The sequence below is a fragment of the Diospyros lotus genome, chromosome 14 (assembly GCF_014633365.1).
Source record: "Diospyros lotus cultivar Yz01 chromosome 14, ASM1463336v1, whole genome shotgun sequence".
NCBI lineage: Eukaryota > Viridiplantae > Streptophyta > Magnoliopsida > Ericales > Ebenaceae > Diospyros > Diospyros lotus.
Genome location: NC_068351.1, coordinates 1,745,253 through 1,768,340, shown reverse-complemented (window position 1 = coordinate 1,768,340; position 23,088 = coordinate 1,745,253). Strand labels below are relative to the sequence as shown.

Here is a 23,088-nt window from a genome sequence, read left to right as displayed (position 1 = left end):
GTCCAAAAAAAATCAACAGAGTGTGTCTAGGACTAATATTTGATGTATAGAACAACCCTTAAGTGGTTTCATATTGAATTGAATGGGTTTGAGGTCAAATCGATCAATCGGACCTAAGTGTAATTTTCTAAAATTGCTCGAGGGAGGTCAAAACGGTAATTTTTCAGAAGTTTCCAAGGAGAAATGAGAAGTACTAACCTTGAGAGTCTTAGTGATGGTGTTGGAAAGATCAGGGGCTAGAGGATAAGGACCAAAATGCAAAAGAAAATTTCAGGGGGCCAAGCTGCAATTTTCGAAAAATTGCTCAGAAATGGCAGATTTGGCCACAATTTGTGGTCGAAAAATCCGGCTATTTGGCAGCCTAGGACTGTCAGGGAGTGGCCTAGGGTGGTCTAAGAGGCGTGGGGAAGAAGTTTTGGCCGGAAATTAGCCACGTGGGGGTCGGATTTTGCCTATAAATACATAGGGTTTCGGCCGAGAATGAGAGCACAAATCGACCTTGTTTTTGGACGATTTTGGGAGCTTTGATAGAGGGCTTTTGGTTGCGAGGAGTCAAGGATCACTTTGGGATCTTTTTGAGGAGTTTTGGAGTGGGTTTGGGGGCTGTTCGAGCTCGGCCGAGGGTTAGAGGCGGACCGCTAGCCGGACCCGCAACTCGACTTTTGGAGGCCTTATCGATGTTGTTTCGGCCCCATTTTAGTACCATTGTGATCGAATCTTCAAGGGCTTTCGGACGGTACCAGTTTCGAGGTGATCGAAGCAACAACTGGCGGCCGGCTCGAGGTTGAAGACGGTGGCGCGTGAGCTGCACGCGCTAGCCTTTGCTTGCACCCATTCGCTCGCGCGTGAAGGCGCGTGATGAGGGGATTTTCGGTAATTCAACTTCCAGAAATTTTATTTAATTATTTTATGAATTATTATGTAAAAATATTTGAGAAAATAGTTGTGTAGATATTTATTTTGGATTTTTAGAGAAGAAAATGGGAGAAAAATAGGAAAAATGTGAGAAAATTAAGGAAGATTATAATTGTTGGATAAATGTGATGATTAGGGTGCCTTGAGGGTTGAGGCGAAGTGACTTGTGCGAAGTTCGAAGAAGGCAGGCAAATCGAGGCGTACCGCGCTTTTCAAGAAAAATTTGAATTGCGCCTAAAGGTGAGTGGTTCTACCTGAAAAGACTTATAGTAGCATGTGAATGGTTTACTGTGAGTGTTCATCCCTATGGCTTGGTTTATTGTGATGGTTTGTTCAAATGATTACTTACACTTGTGTTATATTTCGTACGGTAAATTGCATACATTGAGATGTTGATTTTATGCATGTTATGATTTTCCGGCATTGGCATGTTGTGTTGTCCATGTGGGACATGGGTTGTTAACCTGTGACGTAACTCTCGAGTGTCAGCACTTGGAATGTGTGCCAATAGTTAATGCTATGTGACCCACTTGGGACGGGGCTAAGACGGACTTCACCCTACGGTACTTAAGTGGCGGGGCTGAGAGTGGACACCACCCCGATTGTTGGCTCAAGTGGCGGGGTTGAGAGTGGACACCACCCCAGGTTCCTTTGAGCAATAGCATTAAGGCCGAGGTGTCGTGGATTTCGGGGATAGTGCTGATGTGACATTCTTGGGGCTAGGGTTGCGTTGGGTTTTGAAATGCTTTTGAGTTGGAGCGTAAAGCCTAATAATGACAATGGGGTGATTCTTAGGTTCATGTGTCGAGGTTGTCCCTCTTATGCAGGATTGTGTTTGTCAATGGGCCGATGCGGTCGTGTCGCCTTTAGAGATATTGCATTTTCCCCGGTTAGGGTTAAGTGCTATGTGGGATTCTATTAGGCTGGTGCATGTTGGGACTTGTCGGTTTTATATATGATTTTGCATATATTCATGAAAATGTTTTTGAACTCTCACTTAGATGATTCAGCATCTAATTTGAACTATATCCCTGGAATATTCAACGTTCCAGGTGAATGTAATGGCGCCAAGGGAAAGAATGTCATCGAGATGTAGCTGCTATGATTAATTTTCATAGGTTTTGTCTATGAATACGATGTTCAGAGGTTATGTAATATTTTAATATTTTCATGTGAAACATCGATTCAGTTATTATTTGTAAAAGGAAATTGTTAATTATATATCATTGAGGTTTCGATCTTGCTTCTGCTGATGTGATTGATATTACTTGTTTTAGTTTATTAATTATTCAATTTTGATATGCTAAGAATGTACGATCGGGATTGTCGGGAAATGATTATGACGAGGGTATGTATATCGAGGGACTTATGTTGTGTATATGATATAAAAAAAAATTCCTGAAATCTCGAGGTAATGCACGTTGTGGGAAAACAGGGCGTTACAGGATGATTAGGCTATGAGATTAAATAGGTTAAAGACTCCAACTATGTCCCGAAAAAGAATTTATCATCTAGGGGGCACAAGACAAGGCTAGTGCCTGGCATTAGTATTACCGCCACCCAAAAAAGCTAAACTCAATGGGACAAAGTCAACAAGAGACGTTTTCCTATGGGATCTAAATATCATTATCTTCATAGGAGGAAGAATGGATTCAGAGGAAAAGGGGGCAATACTAACGCTAGGCAAGGCTTGGCTTCCCCCCCCCCGGTAAAGACAGATTTGCTCCTTTCCTCTTAACCTCATCCCACGTGTCTCGAAAATTAAGATACGAGCTCGCCCTACCTGAGGCTGCCTTGAAGTCGGGACAATTGGGCTACAAGGTTAAATAGGTTAAAGGCTCTGACTATGTCTTGAACAAAAGTTTATCGTCTGGGGGGCGCAAGATAGAATTGCGCCAAGAGCTAGTATTATCGCCACCCAAAAAAGCTAAACTCAATGGGATAAAGTCGGCAAGAGACTTTTTCCTAGGGGATCTAAATATCATTGTCTTCCTAGAGGAAGAATGGATTCACAGGAAATGGGGGGGGTAATACTAACGCCAAGCAGTGCCTGACTTGCCCCCTCCCTCTTGTAAAGATAGACTTGCTCCTCTCCCCTTAACCTCATCTCACGAAAACGTTATTCGACCACTGGTTGTGGGATATATATGTCGCTCGGTCGTATACCTTCGTCTTCTCCTTTGGCTTCTTTTTTTTTTCACTCCTCATGATTGGGGTAAGATAGGAGTAGTGCTAATAGAGGAGAAGATGAGAGAGACTAGACTAAGATGGTTTGGTCATGTGAGAAGGAGACCCATGTGAGGAGAGTTGATGAAATGAAACAATTAATAAAAAAAAGAGGTAGATGTAATACCTGGTATTACATGGTGTTGAAAATAAATAATTTTTGATTATTTTGAAAGGATCTCAGGTGGTCCGGGAAGCCCAAGAGTCGGTTTCGGGAAATTAATTAATAAAAATTACCGAATTAGCGGCCGGGAGTGCCTCAGGACTTGGATGTCCAGGGAAGAGGGCAAGAGATTGATGAGAGTCTCGAGATGAAAATAGTGACGCTGGAAGCGGTCCGACCGGAAATAATTTTCGGAATAAATTCTGTATATGCCTGAGTGGGTGCTAATACCGAATGGTCGTAGGGAACCTCCTGGAAGCTGAGGGGACCTTAGGGGTGGTCCGATTTTGCGAGTAAGGCAGCTCTGAGGCGTTTTCGGGTGGAATGAAGGTCCCGTATAGGCGCAGGGATGAAATCGGCATTTTTGAGTAAAAGTTGATTATTAATTTTGGAAAAATTAATATTTTGAGTGCCTCAAGAGCAATTAAATAAAGGCTTGGAGGGTTTAAATGTATTATAAAATTCCTAAATGGAATTAATAACAGTTGGAGGGGCTAATATATAATTAATATATGTATATATATATATGTATATGAAGCTTGGAGGCCACGCGTGTAACAGTGCCAATTTTTTCTGAAAATTTGAAATGGCAGAGGGAAAGCTCGGGAGGGAGGAGCCGAGAGCAAGGGAGAGTGAGATTGTGCGAGAGAAAGAGCAAGAGTGCAAGAGAGTTGAAGAGAGAAATGGCAAGAGAGGGAGAGCTCGAGGCGGCAGCAACCGTGGCTGCCGTTCGCTGGCCAAATCAAAGAAGCAGATAGGGCTCGGGAGAGCTGAAGCCGAGAGAGCGAGGCTGAGAGCTTGCTCGAAGAAGAGATAGACCCTGGTTGAGGCGAAGGCAACCGGTGGCGCACCAGAAGCTTCGAAGGCCGGCCATGGCAGCCGCGGCTAGAGGCGATGCAGCGGCGTCGATGGAGGCTGGTCGTGGCTGCTCGCGGTGGAAGTGCCGAGGGCCGGTGGTGGTGCGTCGATTAGTGACGGACCGAGCTAGAGCAACGATGGCTGGCGGAAGGCCAGCGGCGGTGGCCGGCAGAACCCAAATGCGCAGGCGCTGCGCGTGCGCGAAGAAGATGAAGGAACAGTGCGCGTGCAGGGGGAGGCGCGAGAAGAAGAAAAGAAAGGAGGAAAAAAAAAATAAAGAGAAAAGAAAAAGAAAAATAGAAAAGAAAAGAAAAAGAAATATGGAAAATTTCTGGAAAATAGGAGAAAATCCCGAAAAATTCCAGAAAATGGGGGAAAAGTCTGGAAATTAATTTGGGGTTCGGAGAGTGGGCCGGAAGTTTGATATGGGAATCCGAGGCATTATGGCGGTCCAATAGGCGACGCCAATGTGGGCGATTAACCGATTTTCTCTTCTCGATTTAACCGAGGTAAGTAAATTAATTCTTTTTGGAATATTTCCTTTATGTGAGACATTGAATTATGTAATGTTGTTAGATTTAACCCCGGGTCGGGGTGGTTGGAAATTATTAAACGACTGATGTATGCCGTGGTTCGTTGTTTGGAAATAGTGTTGATGGTGATTTTGCAATGTGTGGCGAAATCGAGGGCATTGGGTTAATGCCGAATGTTAATGGAGTTGGGTTTTTGTGTGTTTGCCTCTAGGTTCGAATGAGAAGGCGGTGATCCTAGAAGAGCTCGGAGTTCGGGCTGGCATTCTTGCCGAGGCATGGATGAGGCTTCGAGCCAGGTAAGGGACGGCCCCATGTGGAGGTGGCCTTGCAAGTTGGTAAATGTGTTTGATAATATTTTTATGTTGCATTTGCATTTAGTGGTTAACACTTGCGTGATGCGAGATCTAGTGGACCTGTGGCCATGGGGAGTACTAGTGTTGTAGAGGCTGATAGGTAAATGCCTCAAACCTCAGAGGGTTGTGAGGATTAATAGGCTTAGCCTCAATTGCATGCATTGGGCATACATAAACATCTTTATATTCATATTTACATGCATTGCACCCTTACTGAGTCTTTATGACTCATGAGGTTTTACCTCATGTGTAGATGTGGCAAGTCCAGATGCAAGCAGGAATGGTGCCGGGAGGTTGTTGTGGTAATTAGCTTGTTGCCTGAGATGTGTTGTTGTGTAATCTCCTGTAAATTTTATATGTAATCATGTAATTGAATGTAAGTGATATTGAGCACTAGATGTATTTAATTGTTGAAATCATGGTAGTGTGATAAATGATTGTGAGATTGTTCGTGGTATATGGCTTAGTCGGTAAAGCCAAGTTTCGGATCGAGTAAAGATCATCGAGGTATGTTTTCATAAATCCCCAATACTCAACGAAGTGTTTGTATGCTAGCTTTGTGCCTGGGTCACTTCTGGCTTGCTATGGGGCGAGCTGAAGAGAGGTGAAGCTCACTCAAGTTTCAGGTCTTGGTCTGCTGAGTTTTTTTTCTTGTTTGAGTTTGGACTGATTCCTGAGTGGAGCGAAGGGAAGGACGAAGCCTAGTTCCCACCTAGGGCGTTTCTTGTTGAAACATAGTCCAATCCTTCAGTTGTGGTTTGTCGGGTGAGTAATCTGGTCGATTATTTACCGGTGGCACTCGTAAGTGGGAGCGGGTCGTTACAGTAGAGACAGACCTAAGAAGACTTTGAGGGAGACATTAAAGTTTGATATGAAGTGTATGGATTTCAATGAAGATATGACAAAAGATAGAAATACATGAAAGTCTAGAATTCATGTAGTCGACCCCACATAGTGGGATAAAGGCTGGATATGTTGTTGTTGTTATGATTGGGGTAGAGCCTCAGACAAACTTCCAGTTCGGAATCATTTTTTTTTCCAACTAATAAATCCATTCTATAACTTACCCCGGGGCCAGGGGGCAACTGTTATTGCAGCGTCCGTAAAATCCTCTGAAGAGACTCCAAACCTCTCTGATCTCCTTCGCCTCCGGGTGGCCCTCTGCTATCGATCTCTTATATTGCTCAATCAAGAACTTGTCCTCGCACAAAGGAATAAACTAATTCAACTCGTTCGGATATTCTTCTAATCTGTAGATACGTGTAGCCATGCACCAGCATGATGATCTGTACAGGCAAGATCATAAAGATCAATATCAAGAGAAAAAAAAAAAAATCAAGAGAGAGAGAGAGTTGTCCAATAGGATCCATCAAACAATTTGAGTTATGGCGCCGATATATAGGCAGGACATTTAAAATGAAGAATCTACTTTACTGTTGTAAAGTAACACTATACACAATATGTACGCTAATTTAGGCATTACCCAGTTCACTAAATTAATATACATCATCAAATAGTAATACATATTAATAATAATACAAAATTTAATATTCTTCTTCTAAAATTTATTCTGTAATTAATTGAAAAAAAACTTATCTCTTTCAGATAAAGAAATGAGTTTTTTTGGGGACAAAAAAACTCATTTTGACCCCTGGCAATTTTTCCTAAATTGCATTTTGACCCCTTAATTTCTTTCAATGGCATTTCTACCTTTTCCTTTGAGCCCTTGATCATTCCAACTACATCACTAAGGCCCATAAGTCTTGTATTTCTCATTTCACCCTTGAAACTTTCAAAAAATTACAATTTTGACCTCCCTCGGGCAAAATTAAAAAATTACACTTAGGCCCGACTTGTTGATTTGACCTTAAATCCATTCGGTTCAACCTGAAATCATTTAAGGGTTATTCTATACATAAAATATTAGTCCTTGACATGCTTCGTTGACTTTTCGGACGTCTCCTACGTCAATTCGATTTTCTCAGCCCGGTCAACAGCTATATCGAAAACTGTTCCCGATCCAATTTTTTTCATTACTAAAAATCATAATTCGATTCACTCGTTGATACTATACAATTTTTCTTGACTATCTAGGATATGGGGTACTCCCTTCGACTAATTCGGTCGTTTAAAGCTGCGTTAGTGTACCCTATAGTCTCATTTTTCCGCAAATTCCATTTATGTCTTTCATTAAATATCGTTTATATCCTCAAATTATTTTTGGGTATTACACTTGTTCTTTCTTCTTTCATCTATTTTACTTTATTATTCCTATTTCTATTTCTTTTTCTTTTTCTTCTCTGTTCTTTTTTTTGGGGAGGGAGGCGGGGTGGTAGTAGGGAAGGGTTGTTGGGGCAGAGTTTAGATATTTATTTTTAATTTTGTTGTTTCTTGTTTCACATGTCAACATTTTGGTAGCACTTTCATGTATATGGTAATTTTTTATTTTTCAGTTAAAAACTATGAACACATGGATTATTTGTGTACTCATAGGGGTATGCTTGCCCAAATAGGAAATGACAATGTGTTTGGAGATATGCATACTTGACAAAAGAATAAAAAGTACCTACTCAAAAATATTAGGATGATTAGGACACAAGTTTCACCCTAATATATGTGTATCTATATATCTGTTGTATGAGCGGATCATCAAAGTTCCACCTAGGCTCCACCAGACACAGACAGACTTGATTTCCTGTTGTCTAAGTGAGTAGACATAATATACCATGTTTTTCTCTTATTTTCTTGCATCTTATATTAATTTATTACGTGCTCTATCTTAATTACTTATGAACATATTGCTGAAATGATTTGAAACTCGTGAAATGTTTTCATCTTACTACTGAAAGAAATTACTGGCATGTACTTACTTATATACTACTTATTGATACCATTATATGTACTGTTTATCAATTTCTAATTGTTCATTATTGATTACTATATATATATATATATATAGCATACAATTGTCTATAAATATTATTTACAACTGATGATCATTAAAGTTTTATGAATTATTAGGCTGTAAACATAAAAATGTTTAGAATGCAGGCTGCATTATAATTACCTGTTTTCAAACATATTTATTTTCCCTTTAACTATCCGATAACCTCTTTTTTCATATTTTGAATGGCAATAGCCATCTTAATCCACATACTTGGAGACATATTGTCAAATTACATTTGCTCTAGTGCACATATCATCCTTTAGGGACCCTGAAAAAATGTTTTGAGTTTCTTCTTGTTTTCCCCTATCATCCCTTCCAATTCTTTTGGGCTTGTCTGCTATGAAATGTAATTTGGTATTCCAACTACTGCTGCACTCAACTTAACATATAAGGAATACATACTTGTAAGACATTGATTTTGCTTGAAATATTATCTTATATTAGCTTTTATGACTCTTATATAGTTAACCTATTATGTATTGCAAATCTCTAGTGGCCGGAGAATGGAAATTAATATTCCAGTGCTGTAGTGATGATAAACTCATGAGTCGTGACTGGTTGACACAGTGCTCAGACCATATGAGTCGTGACCTATTTTGTAGTGAAATTACGCAACACAATCCAACAATTTACAACTAAAATATCCACTTCGTCAAAGACACATTAAATAATTTATTAAAATATTAGAAATGAACTAAATAACTTTAATGGTGTTGCATTTTTTCCTCATGTTTGTTTTTGTTTTCCTTTTCTTTTCCTTGGTCCAAGGGTGGGTCTATCAAATTATGATGTTAAATTATTTTCATGTCGTGTGGAGTATATTTGGTAAGTTGGAGTATATTTTTCATGTTGGCTTCATATTTTTTTTATCTTCAATATAGAACATGGGTGGTCACACAGGTAAGACTAAGGAACCAATGTCATGGTCTGATGAGAACGAACACGCATTTATCGGTATTCTTTACGAGAATGTGAAATCAGGGATATTGCAATGTTCTATATTCACGAAAGATGATTGGGGCAAGATCAATCAAGTCATGATTACTCTCACAAAAATGGGTTACGGCATAGATAGATTAAAGGGGAAATGGAACCATTTACGTAAGGTACATCGCTTGTTCTCAGAACTTTTAGGACATACAGGTTTTACATGGGATCCAAATACCAACAAAGTTAATGCTCCAGATGAAGTTTGGCAACACTTTTATATGGTATATATCTTTATTAAAGAATATTTTCATCATTATTTTTTATCATATCAATCTTACAATATGATAATGTATCTTATTTTTACTACTGTAGATTAACAAGTCTGAGTACAAAATATTCAAGAATGAAGGATGTAAGAACTATGAAACTCTAGGAGAGATATTTAGCGGGACTACAGCTACTGGAGGATTAGGCAATGCTTCCACTCAGCTTCCTCCAACATCAGAGGAAGAAAGGCAGTTAGAAGATGATTATTTGAACAGATGAATTCATGTACGTGTGGAGAATGCTGATGAAGTTACAAATATTCGGCGGCGTGAAGAAATTAGTGAATCTAGCGAACGTCGACGTAAGGAACCTAAGATCAGTAAAACTGATAAACTCGATGCTTGCATGCCGCAGTGGTCATTTACAGTTAGTATGAGGAACGAATAAACTGAACTTAAGACACTTTACCTAAAAGAAAAGCTTGTAAAGCTCCAAGGAAAATCACGTAATCAATCAAATAATGAAGCTACTAGTCTGGATCCTTATTCAAATGTGGTTTGGATGGACCTCTTGAATAATATGGAAGAAGTGTCTAATGAGGTTTATATGAAAGCGATAAAGACTTTTAAAGATCTAGATTTTGGAGTGTCATTTGTGAAGATGCCAGAAATTAGAAGAAGACCTATCTTGGAATTTCTTTGATTTTGTTGGTTGATTGCGTATTTTCTAATATCGTGTTTTTTTCATTGGTAATGTTGTAGCTCGAAGTACTGTGTTTTCTTACATTAGCTTCAAGTATTATTTTATCTTCATAGTTTGATGTTGAAGGTTGTAGAACTGTGTTCCAACTGGAACTGTTTGATGTTGAATTTATTTAGAATTAAATGCTTGTTTTATTTTGGGGATTTAACGATGTTTAATTGCTTTGTTGCCATCTTAATTGATGTTGAATTATTTATTTACGTTGATTATAATAAATGATGAATGATATGATTGCTGATGATGATTATGAATTTATTTATATACAGGATGTCAATTGAATCAAATGTGGTTGGTAATATGCGTACCGATGATTTGACTGACGAAGATTCAAGTGATGATGATTTTTTATTTACGGATGATATTGTTGCGAATTTTGGGGATGTAATAATGATTAATTAATTGCTTTGTTGCCAGCAAAAGTAGTGTCATCAGCAGGGTACCTTGTAGAATGTCATTACTTATGTGGAAAATGTACATATTAGAGATTTTGAATAGACACCCATACATGTGTTATCATAATTTTCGTATGCAAAAACATGTGTTCATGAATTTTTGTGATACTTTGAAACAGAAGCAGTTGGTGAAAGATGGAAAAAAAGTAAGGGTCGAGGAGGGCGTTGCTATGTTTCTGATGATTGTAGGGCACACTACACCATATAGTATTATTGGTGATACGTTTCAACATTCCAACAACACAATACACAAATGGTTTAAATGAGTATTACGGGCTGTTCATTCACTTGGCACAGAGATAATATGTCCGGCACATCAAAATGTGCCACATGATCGGATTTTGCACAAATTTCCTTACTTTAAGAATTGCATAGGCGCAATAGATGGAACACATGTTGCAGCTTGGGCACCTACATCGAGACAAACATCTTTCCGTGGAAGGAAAACCAATATAACACAAAATGTGATGTTGACGTGTGATTTTGATATGAAGTTCACATTTGTGTATTCTGGATGGGAAGGTACTGCTAATGATTCGCCAGTATTCATTGATGTAGTCATAAGAACTTCAAACAACTTTCCAATGCTATGTGGAGGTATATTCTAATATTTCAAATAATTTGTCAAATATTTTTATAATATTTGGTTCTTTAGGTCATTTTTTTTTTTTTGCAGATCAATTTTGATTCTGGTTATCCAAACATGCCTAGTTTTCTTGTCCCTTGTCGAGGACGAAGATATCATCTGCGTGATTATGTTGGACGAGGAAGACTGCGTGGAAATGAAGAACTGTTCAACTATAGACATTCCTTGTGTCGTAACATTATTGAACGTTGCATTGGAGTTTTAAAAGCAAGATTTTCTATTTTAAAATTAATTATCAATTATCCATTTAGTAGGCAAAGACAAATCCATACTGCATGTTGTGCACTACATAACTATATTCGTCAGGAACACGCTTTAGATAGCTTGTTCGCTGAGTTTTCATAAGAGAATATGGTATTTCAAGATATGTCGAAGTCAAGTCAAGATCAAGAAGCCATACAATTTGATGCTAGTCAAATAGCTCAAATGGGACAAGTTAGGGATCAAGTTGCTATACAAATGTGGAATGATTTTTCAAAGAGTCGTACATGATTATGTAGTCTTATTTTAATGTTTAGTGTCCGAGCTATTTTGATTTTTGTCATGACTATTTAAACTTGTAATTGTAATCCACTTGTTATTGAACTGTTTGATATAATATTATTTATCATGAACAATCATATTTTCTCATTTTAATTGAGTTAATTTTTAATTTTTATTTCTCCATTTACCATTTTTTACCAAAGTTGTTTTATTTCTTGTTTGTATTTTTTTTTTTGTAATGGGAAAAAAATATTACAATATTTCATTAATTTCAAAATGTATTTAATAGTATACTAGCATTAATTTATTTTAATTTAAATAAAAATTATATTATCTCAAAATTTTTAAAGTAAATGCGTTTTCACTTTTTAGTTTTGAGAAACAGTTTCTCAGAATGACAGAGAATGTGTTTTCAGAAATCTCAAAACAAAAACTGAAAATACAAAACTCAAAACTCATTCTGAGAAACTGTTTCTCAAAACTGAAAATGCATTTACTTTGAAAATTTTGAGAAAAATTATTTTATTCATAAAATTATTTTTATTTAAATTAAAATAATTTAATGCTAGTATACTATTAAATACATTTCGAAATCAGTGAATATTGTAATATTTTTTCCCATTACAAAAAAAAAAAAAAAAATACAAACAAGAAATAAAACAACTTTGGTAAAAAATAGTAAATGGAAAAATAAAAATTAAAAATTAACTCAATGAAAATGAGAAAAATGATTGTTCATGATAAATAATATTACATCAAATAGTTCAATAGCAAGTGGATTACAATTAAAAGTTTAAATAGTCATGACAAAAATCAAAATAACTCGGAAACTAAATATTAAAATAAGACTACATAATCATGTACGACTTCTTGAAAAGTCATTCAATATTTGTATAACAATTTGATCTCTAACTTGTCCCATTTGAGCTGTTTGACTAGCATAAAATTGTATGGCTTCTTAATCTTGACTTGACTCCGACATATCTTGAAATACCATATTATCTGATGAAAACTCAGCGAACAAGCTATCTAAAACGTGTTCCTGGCGAATATAGTTATGTAGTGCACAACATGCAGTAGGGATTCGTCTTTGCCTACTAAATGGATAATTGGTAATTAATTTTAAAATAGGAAGTCTTGTCTTTAAAACTCCAATGCAACGTTCAATAATGTTACGATACGAGGAATGTCTATAGTTGAACAGTTCTTCCTTTCCACGCGGTCTTCCTCGTCCAACATAATCACGCAGATGATATCTTCGTCCTCGATAAGGGGCAAGAAAACTAGGCATGTTTGGATAACCAGAATCAACAACGTAAAATTGATCTGCAAAAAAAAAAAAAAAAAAAAGACCTAAAGACCCAAATATTATAAAAATATTTGACAAATTATTTAAAATATTAGAATATACCTCCACATGGCATTGGAAAGTTGTTTGAAGTTCTTATGACTGCATTAATGAATACTCGTGAATCATTAGTAGTACATTCCCATCCAGAATACACAAATGTGAACTTCATATCAAAATCACACGTCAACATCACATTTTGTGTTATATTGATTTTCTTTCCACGGAAATATGTTTGTCTCGATGTAGGTGCCCAAGCTGCAACATGTGTTCCATCTATTGCGCCTATACAATCCTTAAAGTAGGGAAATTTGTGCAAAATCCGCTCATGTGGCATATTTTGATGTGCCAGACATATTATCTCTGTGCCAAGTGAACAAACAGCCAGTAATACTCATTTAAACCATTTGTGTATCATGTTGTTGGAATGTTGAAACGTATCACCAATAATACTATATCGTGTAGTGTGCCCTACAATCATTAGAAACATAGCAACGCCCTTCTCGACGCTTACTTTTTTTCCATCTTTCAACAACTGCTTCTGTTTCAAAGTATCACAAAAATTCATGAACACATGTTTTTGCATACAAAAATTACGATAACACACGTATGGGTGTCCATTTAGAATCTCTAATATGTACATTTTCCTCGTAAGTAATGACGTTCTACAAGGTACCCTGCTAATGACATCACTTTTGTTGGCAACAAAGCAATTAATCATTATTATATCCCCAAAATTCGCAACAATATCATCCGTAAATAAAAAATCATCATCACTCGAATCATTGGTACGCATATTACCAACCACATTTGATTCAGTTGACATCCTGTATATAAATATATTCATAATCATCATCAGTAATCATATCATTCATCATTTATTATAATCAACGTAAAGAAATAATTCAACATCAACTAAGATGGCAACAAAGCAATTAAACATCATTAAATCCCCCAAAATAAAACAAGCATTTAATTCTAAATAAATTCAACATCAAACAATTCCACTTGGAACTCAGTTCTACAACCATCAACATCAAACTATGAAGATAAAATAGTACTTGAAGTTAATGTAAGAAAACACAGTACTTCGAGCTACAACATCACCAATGAAAAAAACACGATATTAGAAAATACGCAATCAACTAACCAAATCAAAGAAGTTCCAAGATAGGTCGTCTTCTAATTTCTGGCATCTTCACAAATGACACTCTAAAATCTGGATCCTTAAAAGCCTTTATCGCTTTCATATAAATCTCATTAGAAACTTCTTCCATATTGTTTAAGAGGTCCATGCAAACCACATTTGAATAAGGATCCAGACTAGTAGCTTTACTATCTGATTGATTACATGATTTTCCTTGGAGCTTTGCAAGCTTTTCTTTTAGGTAAAGTGTCCTAAGTTCAATTTCTTCGTTCGTCATACTAACTGTAGATGACCACTGTGGCATGCAAGCATCAAATTTATCAGTTTTATTGATCTTAGGTTCCTTACGTCGACGTTCGCTAGATTCACCAATTTCTTCACACCAACGAATATTTGTAACTTCATCAGCATTCTCCACACGTACATGAATTCCTCTGTTCAAAAAATCATCTTCTAACTGCCTTTCTTCCTCTGATGTTGGAGGAAGCTGAGTGGAAGCATTTCCTAATTCTCCAGTAGCTGTAGTCCCGCTAAATATCTCACCAAGAGTTTCATAGTGCTTACATCCTTCCTTCTTGAATATTTTGTACTCGGACTTGTTAATCTACAATAGTAAAAATAAGACACATTATCATATTGTAAGATTGATATGATAAAAAATGATGGTGAAAATATTCTTTAATAAATATATATACCGTATAAAAGTGTTGCCAAACTTCCTCTGGAGCATTAACTTTGTTGGTATTTGGATCCCATGTAACACCTGTATGTCCTAAAAGTTCAGAGAATAAGCGATGTACCTTACGTAAATGGTTCCATTTCCCCTTTAATCTATCTATGCCGTAATCCATTTTTGTGAGAGTAATCATGGCTTGATTGATCTTGCCCCAATCATCTTTCGTGAATGTAGAACATTGTAATATCCCTGATTTCACATTCTCGTAAAGAATACCGATAAATGCGTGTTCGTTCTCATCAGACCATGACATTGATTCCTTAGTCTTACCTGTGTGACCACCCATGTTCTATATTGAAGATAAAAAAAATATGAAGCCAACATGAAAAATATACTCCACACGACATGAAAAATAATTTAACATCATAATTTGATAGACCCACCCCTAGATCAAGGAAAAGAAAAGGAAAACAAAAACAAACATGAGGAAAAAATGCAACACCATTAAAGTTATTCAGTTCATTTCTAATATTTTAATAAATTATTTAATGTGTCATTGACAAAGTAGATATTTTAGTTGTAAATTGTTAGATTGTGTTGCGTAATTTCACTACAAAATAGGTCACGACTCATGTGTTGCGAGCACTGTGTCAACCAGTCATGACTCATGAGTTTATCATCACTACAACACTGGAATATTAATTTCCATTCTCCGGCCACTAGAGATTTGCAATACATAATAGGTTAACTATATAAGAATAATAAAAGCTAATATAAGATAATATTTCAAGCAAAATCAGTGTCTAACAAGTATGTATTCCTTATATGTTAAGTTGAGTGTAGCAGTAGTTGGAATACCAAATTACATTTCATAGCAGACAAGCCCAAAAGAATTGGAAGGGATGATAGGGGAAAACAAGAAGAAACTCAAAACATTTTTTCAGGGTCCCTAAAGGATGATATGTGCACTAGAGCAAATGTAATTTGACAGTATGTCTCTAAGTATGTGGATTAAGATGGCTATTGCCATTCAAAATATGAAAAAAGAGGTTATTAGATAGTCAAAGGGAAAATAAATATGTTTGAAAATGGGTAATTATAATGCAGCCTGCATTCTAAACATTTTTATGTTTACAGCCTAATAATTCATAAAACTTTAATGATCATCAATTGTAAATAATATTTATAGACAATTGTATGCAATAAAGTAGACAAATAGTACCAGTATCATTATATATATATATATATAGTAATCAATAATCAACAATTAGAAATTGATAAACAGTACATATAATGGTATCAGTAAGTAGTGTATAAGTAAGTACATGCCAGTAATTTCTTTCAATAGTAAGATGTAAACAATTCACGAGTTTCAAATCATTTCAGCAATATGTTCATAAGTAATTAAGATAAAGCAAGTAATAAATTAAAATAAGATGCAAGAAAATAAGAGAAAAACATGGTATATTCTATCTACTCACTTAGACAACAAGAAATTAAGTCTGTCTATGTCTGGTGGAGCCTAGGTGGAACTTTGATGATCCGCTCATACAACAGATATATAGATACACATATATTAGGGTGAAACTTGTGTCCTAATCATCCTGATATTTTTTAGTAGGTACTTTTTATTCTTTTGTCAAGTATGCATATCTCCAAACACACTGTCATTTCCTATTTGGGCAAGCATACCCCTATGAGTACACAAATAATCCATGTATTCATAGTTTTTAACTGAAAAATAAAAAATTACCATATACATGAAGGTGTTACCAAAATGTTGACATGTGAAACAAGAAACAACAAAATTAAAAATAAATATCTAAACTCTGCCCCCAACAACCCTTTCCCACCACCACCCCGCCCCCCCTCCCCAAAAAAAAGAACAAAGAAGAAAAAGAAATAGAAATAGGAACAAGAAAGTAAAATAGATGAAAGAAAAATGAACAAGGGTCAATAAGAATGTGAATATAGCACAAATTAGACAAAATTTAAGTAAAAATGATTTAACCACATAAACAAGGATCAATAATTGAATCTTAAAGAAGCAAGACTCGGGCAAAAAATATGGTAAGAAACCCACATGGCAGAAAAAGATAACTAGATCACAGAAGTTGACCACAAAAAGGTGTTAATGATCAGAAAACATGATTCGTATGCCTAATCAAAACTGATAAACATGCATTCTTATAAGAGCCTTCCCTCTGCAGGAATACATCACACAATACCTAATGCAAGACAGAGAAAGAGGATATTTAATAGGATAACTAATGTAATCAACTACTGCTAATAAAAACATCCAATCAGATTCTTTTCCTACTTCCCTATTGACCTTCGGCAAGGTATATCAATGATTACACTACCAATAACATTTTTAGTGAAGTGGAGCCCTTACGAAGGAAGCAAGTTGGCTATGATTCCGATTGACTGGCAACCAAGTCTATTTACCCACCCAAGGACATTACTTGTGTACTAATCAAGAAAACTAATGTAACACAAAAAGATAATAATAGGTCTAAGGAGACTCCGAAGTTAAGAAATGATGCCAATAAAAAGAACATGAACAACTTAGTTTTGGCAATAATATGTCAAAATGCAGATGCAAGAGCAAGGGATGCACTTGCCAAAGCTTGTTAATATTTGATATGTATTACAGGATAACTAATCAACATAAAGTTGTAGCAATAGCTATGACCTAAGGAAAAAGGCTTTTAGATCCTCTTTACAACAAGCATAAAACTTGAGATTATATTTTCAGTAGCTTACCTTGAGATCTGCAAAAGAAAGAAACACAATAAAGGATCATTAGAATGTGTTCCACCACCAATGAACTAAGCATAACTTCACAACAGAAGAAATATGAAATATCAGATGCAAAACTTTGTCCTAATACAACAAAATAACCTACCAATTGTGAAGTCGTGAGGTTATTTTGTCAACCAAATTCATACATATTTTGTTAAATCTAGATTTAAGCATCTTAGAAACAAAATTACTGAAATCACTTAAATCAAAATACAAATCAAATTACAAACAAAATAACTGAAATCAGAATACAAAGGGCTTGACCTGAAGACAAGATCCATAGGAGGAAGTGACGAATGACGTAGGCGACGGGGAAGAAGACACGACCGGCATAGGCAAAGGCGAGGCGTTGCGAATCTGGGTTGCTGGTGGCAACAACGTGCGGCGACAGCGATGGCGGTGGAAGGTGCTGCGACGACCAACAAGGAAGATAGGGAGTCGACGAAGGCTGGAAGAGAAGAAGAGAGTCGCGATCGACGGCCAACAAGGAAGAGATGAGCGATCCATGGCCGAGATGGAGTCAGATCTGCTCAGATCTAGAAGAGGGAAAGAGATGGTGGTCGACGACGGTTGGTGGCGGTGATGGCTGTGGCAGGCGTGGTTGACGGCCAAGAAGATTTGGGTTGCTGGAGCTTGGAAGAGAGAAGGAAGATGGATGCTTGAGTTTCAGGAAATCAGAAGGCATAGAGATGGATTCTGGACTCAAAGCATCTGCACTGCCTGAATCTGAAAACATGGCTATTTTCCGTGTTTTAAACTTTTAACCGTGTTTTGGCTGAAAGTAGCGAAAACGGTTTTTTTTTTGTTGTTTTTTATTTCCTTTACAAAATTTTTTTTTTTTTCGAAAATATGTTTTTAAAAATAACAAAGAGAACACATTTTAAATGTTTTGAAAAATTAAAAACAGAAAATGGCCCGAAAATGACAAAGAGAACAAGGCTTTACATTTTCTTGAAGTGTATCATGTCATGACCAGAACAAACTTGCTTCAGGTTCTATATATTCTACCTTCAAGATTAAGTTAGCATATGGAAATTGAATATAAGCATAATTTACTGATGATACTAGAATGCACTTTGATCAGTCACTGTGTACATGTTATGTATATGCAGATTGATGTTTAAATGCAAAAACAGATACCTAAATTGAATTGGACAAAAAGACTAAAGCAAACAATTAATGCTCAATAGCTAAATTCTAGAGTTTATTATAACAAGAGACAGGACTAGTTCTATAATAAAATTACAACATCTTTCCTACCAATTGATTAGATTAAACAAATTTGGTCACTTGTTTATCAGATTTAAGAGACAGGACTAGTTCTTTCATCTAGATCCTAAGCAGTAAGCACACACATAGATATGGAACTAATCCTACCAGCTCTAGTTCAATCCAATCACCAAGTCCAACAGATTGATAATTAAATGAACTGCGATGCTAATAACTCCAAAGCAGTTTTAGAAGTTAAGAGAAGGAGACAACTTGACACAAACAACCCAAGAAAGTTGGTTATAGCAGATGGAGAGAAAAGTTCTACTCTAGGAGAAAGAACAAGATTGTACGTTAAATTTTTCGGCCACCAAATTTTTAACAGCCACAGAATTTACAAGATAGATATTTCAATAGAAATTTGGATATCCACTAAAATCAATATGGACAATAGACAGTGTTTGTTACACGTTATTTTGGCTCAATAAAGTAGTTGAATTAAGAGAATTACCAATTTAAGAATCCACACGTTATTTTCAGCAATGTAAACAGAAAACACACACACACATAGGAATCTAGGAACGTAACAACATATAATGAAGTAAAGAAGAAGATTATGATCGAGGCGACGATTGACAGCAAAGAAAAGAAAAGAACATGAAAAAGATCTGAACATGTACCTTCTTGTGCTATTTCTGTGGAAGGATGAAGATGAAAGGAGGATGAACAATCTTCCTCTGCTACTTCTATGAAAGGTGAAGATGAATAGTAAACAACAATTGAAAATAAAATAAAAGAAGAAGAACGTGAAAGACGTTTTAGGGTGAGGTTTTATGCAAGGTTAGAATTGTAATTTAAGTTTATTTATAAGATATTAGATAAAATTATTTGTAAAAAATAAAATAAGAGGTCACGTGATAGTCTTTTTAAGAATAGTCAGATAATTTTAATAAACATATTAGAAAGAACAAAAACTTGGAATACTTTCTATATCTTGGTTTTTTCCTCCTTATCTTAATTAACAAATGCCCCCTTAATATATTAAAATAAATACAAGAGTTTGGATGAAAAGAAAAGTCACCAGAGGTAAATCTCCTATACATTGCTTTAAAAAATAATCTCTAATAAATTAAAAAAAAGTAAATAGTAATAAAATAGAAAGTCAATGGAAGGAAAGTTTTGAAAGCAAATATTTTCAAACAAAATTTAGTGGAAACATACCCTAACGATTGCAATACAAGACAATAGTTACAGGGAATTAACAACAGAGATAGAGCTGACAAAAAGCTTTCACTTCAAGTGGAAACAGAGCGCAAGCCAATAGCCATGAATGGCGGCATCACCTACCACCAGAGAGAAGCGATTCCGCAACAGACGACCCCTTGTCCATGGAAGACTGATATGACACAGCAAAGTCACTGAATCCTTCTGGGTTTGAGAACGTGAGCTTAGTCGCCGAGATGCCAATCGACGCCAGCTCGGGTAGCCCAACATCTCCCTCTAAATACTGCACCACCTGTCGCATCGTCGGCCTCATCGCCGGCTCACCGTGCGAGCACAGCAACCCCAACTTCAGTACTAACTCCGCTTGCTCAACCACATACTTGCCTCCCAAATTGGCATCCATCGCCCTCAAAATCTCGCCTTTGCTCCACAAACAGAATACCCAATCAACCAGCACCGTACCTCCCCCCATGCTGCTGGTCTCTATTGGGCGCCGCCCGCTCGCCACCTCTAGCAAGAATGCCCCAAAAGCGTACACGTCCGTGCTTGTCGAGGCCTTGCCGGTTCTGGTGTGCTCCGGCGCAATATACCTGTTCAAAGTAAATGTGTAAGTATAAGACTTTAGATGAAGCGGTGATTAATTAACAATTCAGCAATACCCAATAGTTCCGACTATTTGAGTGGTCTGAGGACCAGTTCCATGATTGTATAATCTTGCAAGCCCAAAATCGCCCAATCTTCCGTTCAGTTCGCCGTCTAGTAAAACATTACTGGACTTGACATCTCTGTGGATCACCACTTGCTCCCATTCCTCGTGTAGATAAAACAGCCCAGACGCCACACCCTTGATGACTTTAAATCTTTGCTGCCAATTGAGGGTGAATTTTGGTTGGTCATAGAGAAACTTGTCAAGGCTTCCATTGGGCATGTAATCATAGACCAGAAGGAGCTCGCCTTTACGCCGGCAGTAGCCTAGGAGCGGGACCAAGTTCCGGTGCCGGAGCCGGCCGATGCTGACGATTTCGGCCACAAATTCCCTCATTCCTCGCCGGGATTCATGGGAGACTCTCTTCACTGCAATCTGAAGCTTTGAAGTTGGTAATACTCCTCTATAAACCCTCCCAAATCCGCCACTGCCGAGAAGCTCTTTATCTCTGAATCCTTTAGTGGCGATGTGTAGGTCCTTGAACTTGAATCTATGAGTGCCATACTCACGTTCCCATTCTTCCACCACTTCGGCGAACTTTCTCCTCCTTTCCCGAAGGAAAACGGCGCCGGAAATAGCGGCGAACACCGCAGCCAAGGAAATCAGAGGCAGCCCAATTGTCAAAAACATGGATGTCTTCTTGGGTGCCATTCGTGGAAGCTTCGGAAGCTCAGAAAGATGAAGCGGTTCAGCCTCGCCGTTGATCTTGAAACTCCAGCCGATAATATAGTGGGAGTCGGCGAGTGAGCCGGTGGAGGAGGAGAAGCCGACGTACATGGTCTGGTTTATGATCGGAGAAAGGTCTCGAGACAAAGACAAAAGAGGCTTTGACGGCTTTTCAACACCGATCGGAGCGATTGTGACTTCCATTTTCTTCTCCGAGCCATGGTACTCCACCCAGACTTGCATCGCTTTGCCGCTGATCAGGCTCAGGTTCTGAAACTGGTGGGTTTTTTCGACGTAATAGCCCGCTGGCTCGGCTTCGACTGATTTCAGTCCATTGACATCAATTCCGACATGGTTGTCACCCAGATCTTCGAGTTCACTGTTGTAGATCGTGTCGAGCTCCACCGCCACAACACGATTGGTGTCATTGCCATCGTTGAACTCATTGAATAGGCCAAGGTGCTGGCTGGGAAGGCCGCCGGGAAGCCCGCGTTGCGGAGCGACAACGAAGACAATTCCATGGCCGCTGATAGTGGGGTACTGGGGAATGATGCCGAAGACGAAGGTGGTGGAGAAGGCGAGAGCCGAGCCGGTGGGCGAGTTCTTGAAGTGGATGGGGCTTGGGTAGAAGGCGTGGCCTGTTTTCTGTTTGGTGCCGTTGGTGAGGGCCAAGAGGCCGCCGGGAGTGAACGTGGCTATGCCGTCGAGGGTCAGGTTGGCTGACTTGAAGCCGTTGAAGGCGAAGTGGGAGTCGTCGGCAGTCGCAGATTGGGGGAGCAAGGGAAGAAGGACCAGAAGCTTGAGTAGCATGGCTGTGGCTGTGGCTGTTGTGGTTGTGAGTGCGGGCAACTATTGTAATACTCGAGAATAATTTAAGAATAAAAATAATATTTGATAAAGGACATAAATGAAATTTTGGGAAAATAAGATTATAAGGCACACTAACACAGTTTTGAACGACCGAATTAGTCAGTGGGAGTACCCCGGACCCTAGATAGTCAAGAAAAATTGTATAGTATCGACAAGTGATTTAAATTATGATTTTTAGTGATAAAATAAATGAGATCGAGAATAGTTTTCGGTACAGCAAAAATACAGCTGCCAGTTAGGTCGTATTACCGAATTTTTATAAATGATGTCCAAAAAGTCAACAAAGAGTGTCAAGCACTAGTATCCGATGTATAAAACAACCCTTAAGTAGTTTCAGGTGGAATCGAATGGATTTGAGGTCAAATCAATCAATCGGGCCTAAGTGTAATTTTCTAAAAATGCCCGATGGAGGTCAAAACGGTAAATTTTCAGAAATTTCAAGGGAGAAATGAGAAGTTCTAATCTTGAGGGTCTTAGTGATTGTGCTAGAAAGATCAGGGGCTTGAGGATAAGGGCCAAAATGCAAAAGAGAAATTTCAAGGGGCTAAAATGCAATTTTTAGAAAGTTGCACATGCATGGCCGATTTGGCCTGGAAATCCGGCGATTTGGAAGCCTAGGTTCATCAGGGCATGGTCTAGGGTAGTCTAGGAGGCGTGGGGAAGAAGTTTTGGCCGGAAATCGGCCACGTGGGGGTCGGATTTTGGCTATAAATAGCCAAAGATTTCGACCGAATTTGAATCATCAAATCGCTCAAGTTTGAGAGCGAATCGAGGGAAACCAATAAGGGGCTTTTGATCCTTGAGGCAAGAGGAGCATTTCTGGAGAATTTGGTGAGTTTTCGAGACGTTTTGAGGGTGGTCGGAAAGCCCTAGGCGGACCGCCACCGCGACTTGTAACTCGA

At 37.7% G+C, this 23,088-nt stretch overlaps 2 protein-coding genes across 3 annotated transcripts; one reads left to right on the top strand and one right to left on the bottom strand.

Annotated features, from left to right (window-relative positions):
- The first annotated feature begins 9,050 nt into the window (after positions 1 to 9,050).
- Positions 9,051 to 11,257, top strand: LOC127790090 (uncharacterized). The gene is made up of 6 exons (XM_052319373.1): positions 9,051 to 9,206; positions 9,298 to 9,443; positions 10,221 to 10,335; positions 10,526 to 10,622; positions 10,704 to 11,003; positions 11,118 to 11,257. Exons 1-6 carry the CDS (start codon positions 9,051 to 9,053, stop codon positions 11,255 to 11,257), a joined length of 954 nt encoding a protein of 317 aa, XP_052175333.1.
- A 1,213-nt stretch (positions 11,258 to 12,470) lies between these two features.
- Positions 12,471 to 18,290, bottom strand: LOC127789652 (uncharacterized protein At2g29880-like). Of its 2 annotated transcripts, XR_008020626.1 has the most exons (4): positions 17,776 to 18,290; positions 14,726 to 17,480; positions 12,947 to 14,634; positions 12,471 to 12,861 (listed from the first exon to the last, which is right to left on the bottom strand). XR_008020626.1 is itself a non-coding variant. In XM_052318596.1 (3 exons), the coding sequence occupies exons 2-3, from the start codon at positions 15,050 to 15,052 to the stop codon at positions 14,038 to 14,040; spliced, it is 924 nt and encodes a 307-aa protein (XP_052174556.1). In that variant the 5' UTR covers positions 15,053 to 17,480; positions 17,776 to 18,290; the 3' UTR covers positions 12,902 to 14,037. The 2 variants fall into 2 exon arrangements, 1 of the variants encoding a protein (XP_052174556.1); XM_052318596.1 differs by lacking the exon at positions 12,471 to 12,861 and having other exon boundaries at positions 12,902 to 14,634.
- Between the last annotated feature and the right edge of the window lie 4,798 nt (positions 18,291 to 23,088).

Coding starts and splice junctions, on each gene's coding strand:
- LOC127790090 (XM_052319373.1), top strand. CDS start 9,051: ATGGGTTACGGCATAGATAGATTAAAGGGGAAATGGAACCATTTACGT. Junction 9,207..9,297: donor TTTGGCAACACTTTTATATG/GTATATATCTTT, acceptor TTACTACTGTAG/ATTAACAAGTCTGAGTACAA. Junction 10,336..10,525: donor TTGTTGCGAATTTTGGGGAT/GTAATAATGATT, acceptor ACTTTGAAACAG/AAGCAGTTGGTGAAAGATGG.
- LOC127789652 (XM_052318596.1), bottom strand. CDS start 15,052: ATGGGTGGTCACACAGGTAAGACTAAGGAATCAATGTCATGGTCTGAT. Junction 14,635..14,725: donor TTTGGCAACACTTTTATACG/GTATATATATTT, acceptor TTACTATTGTAG/ATTAACAAGTCCGAGTACAA.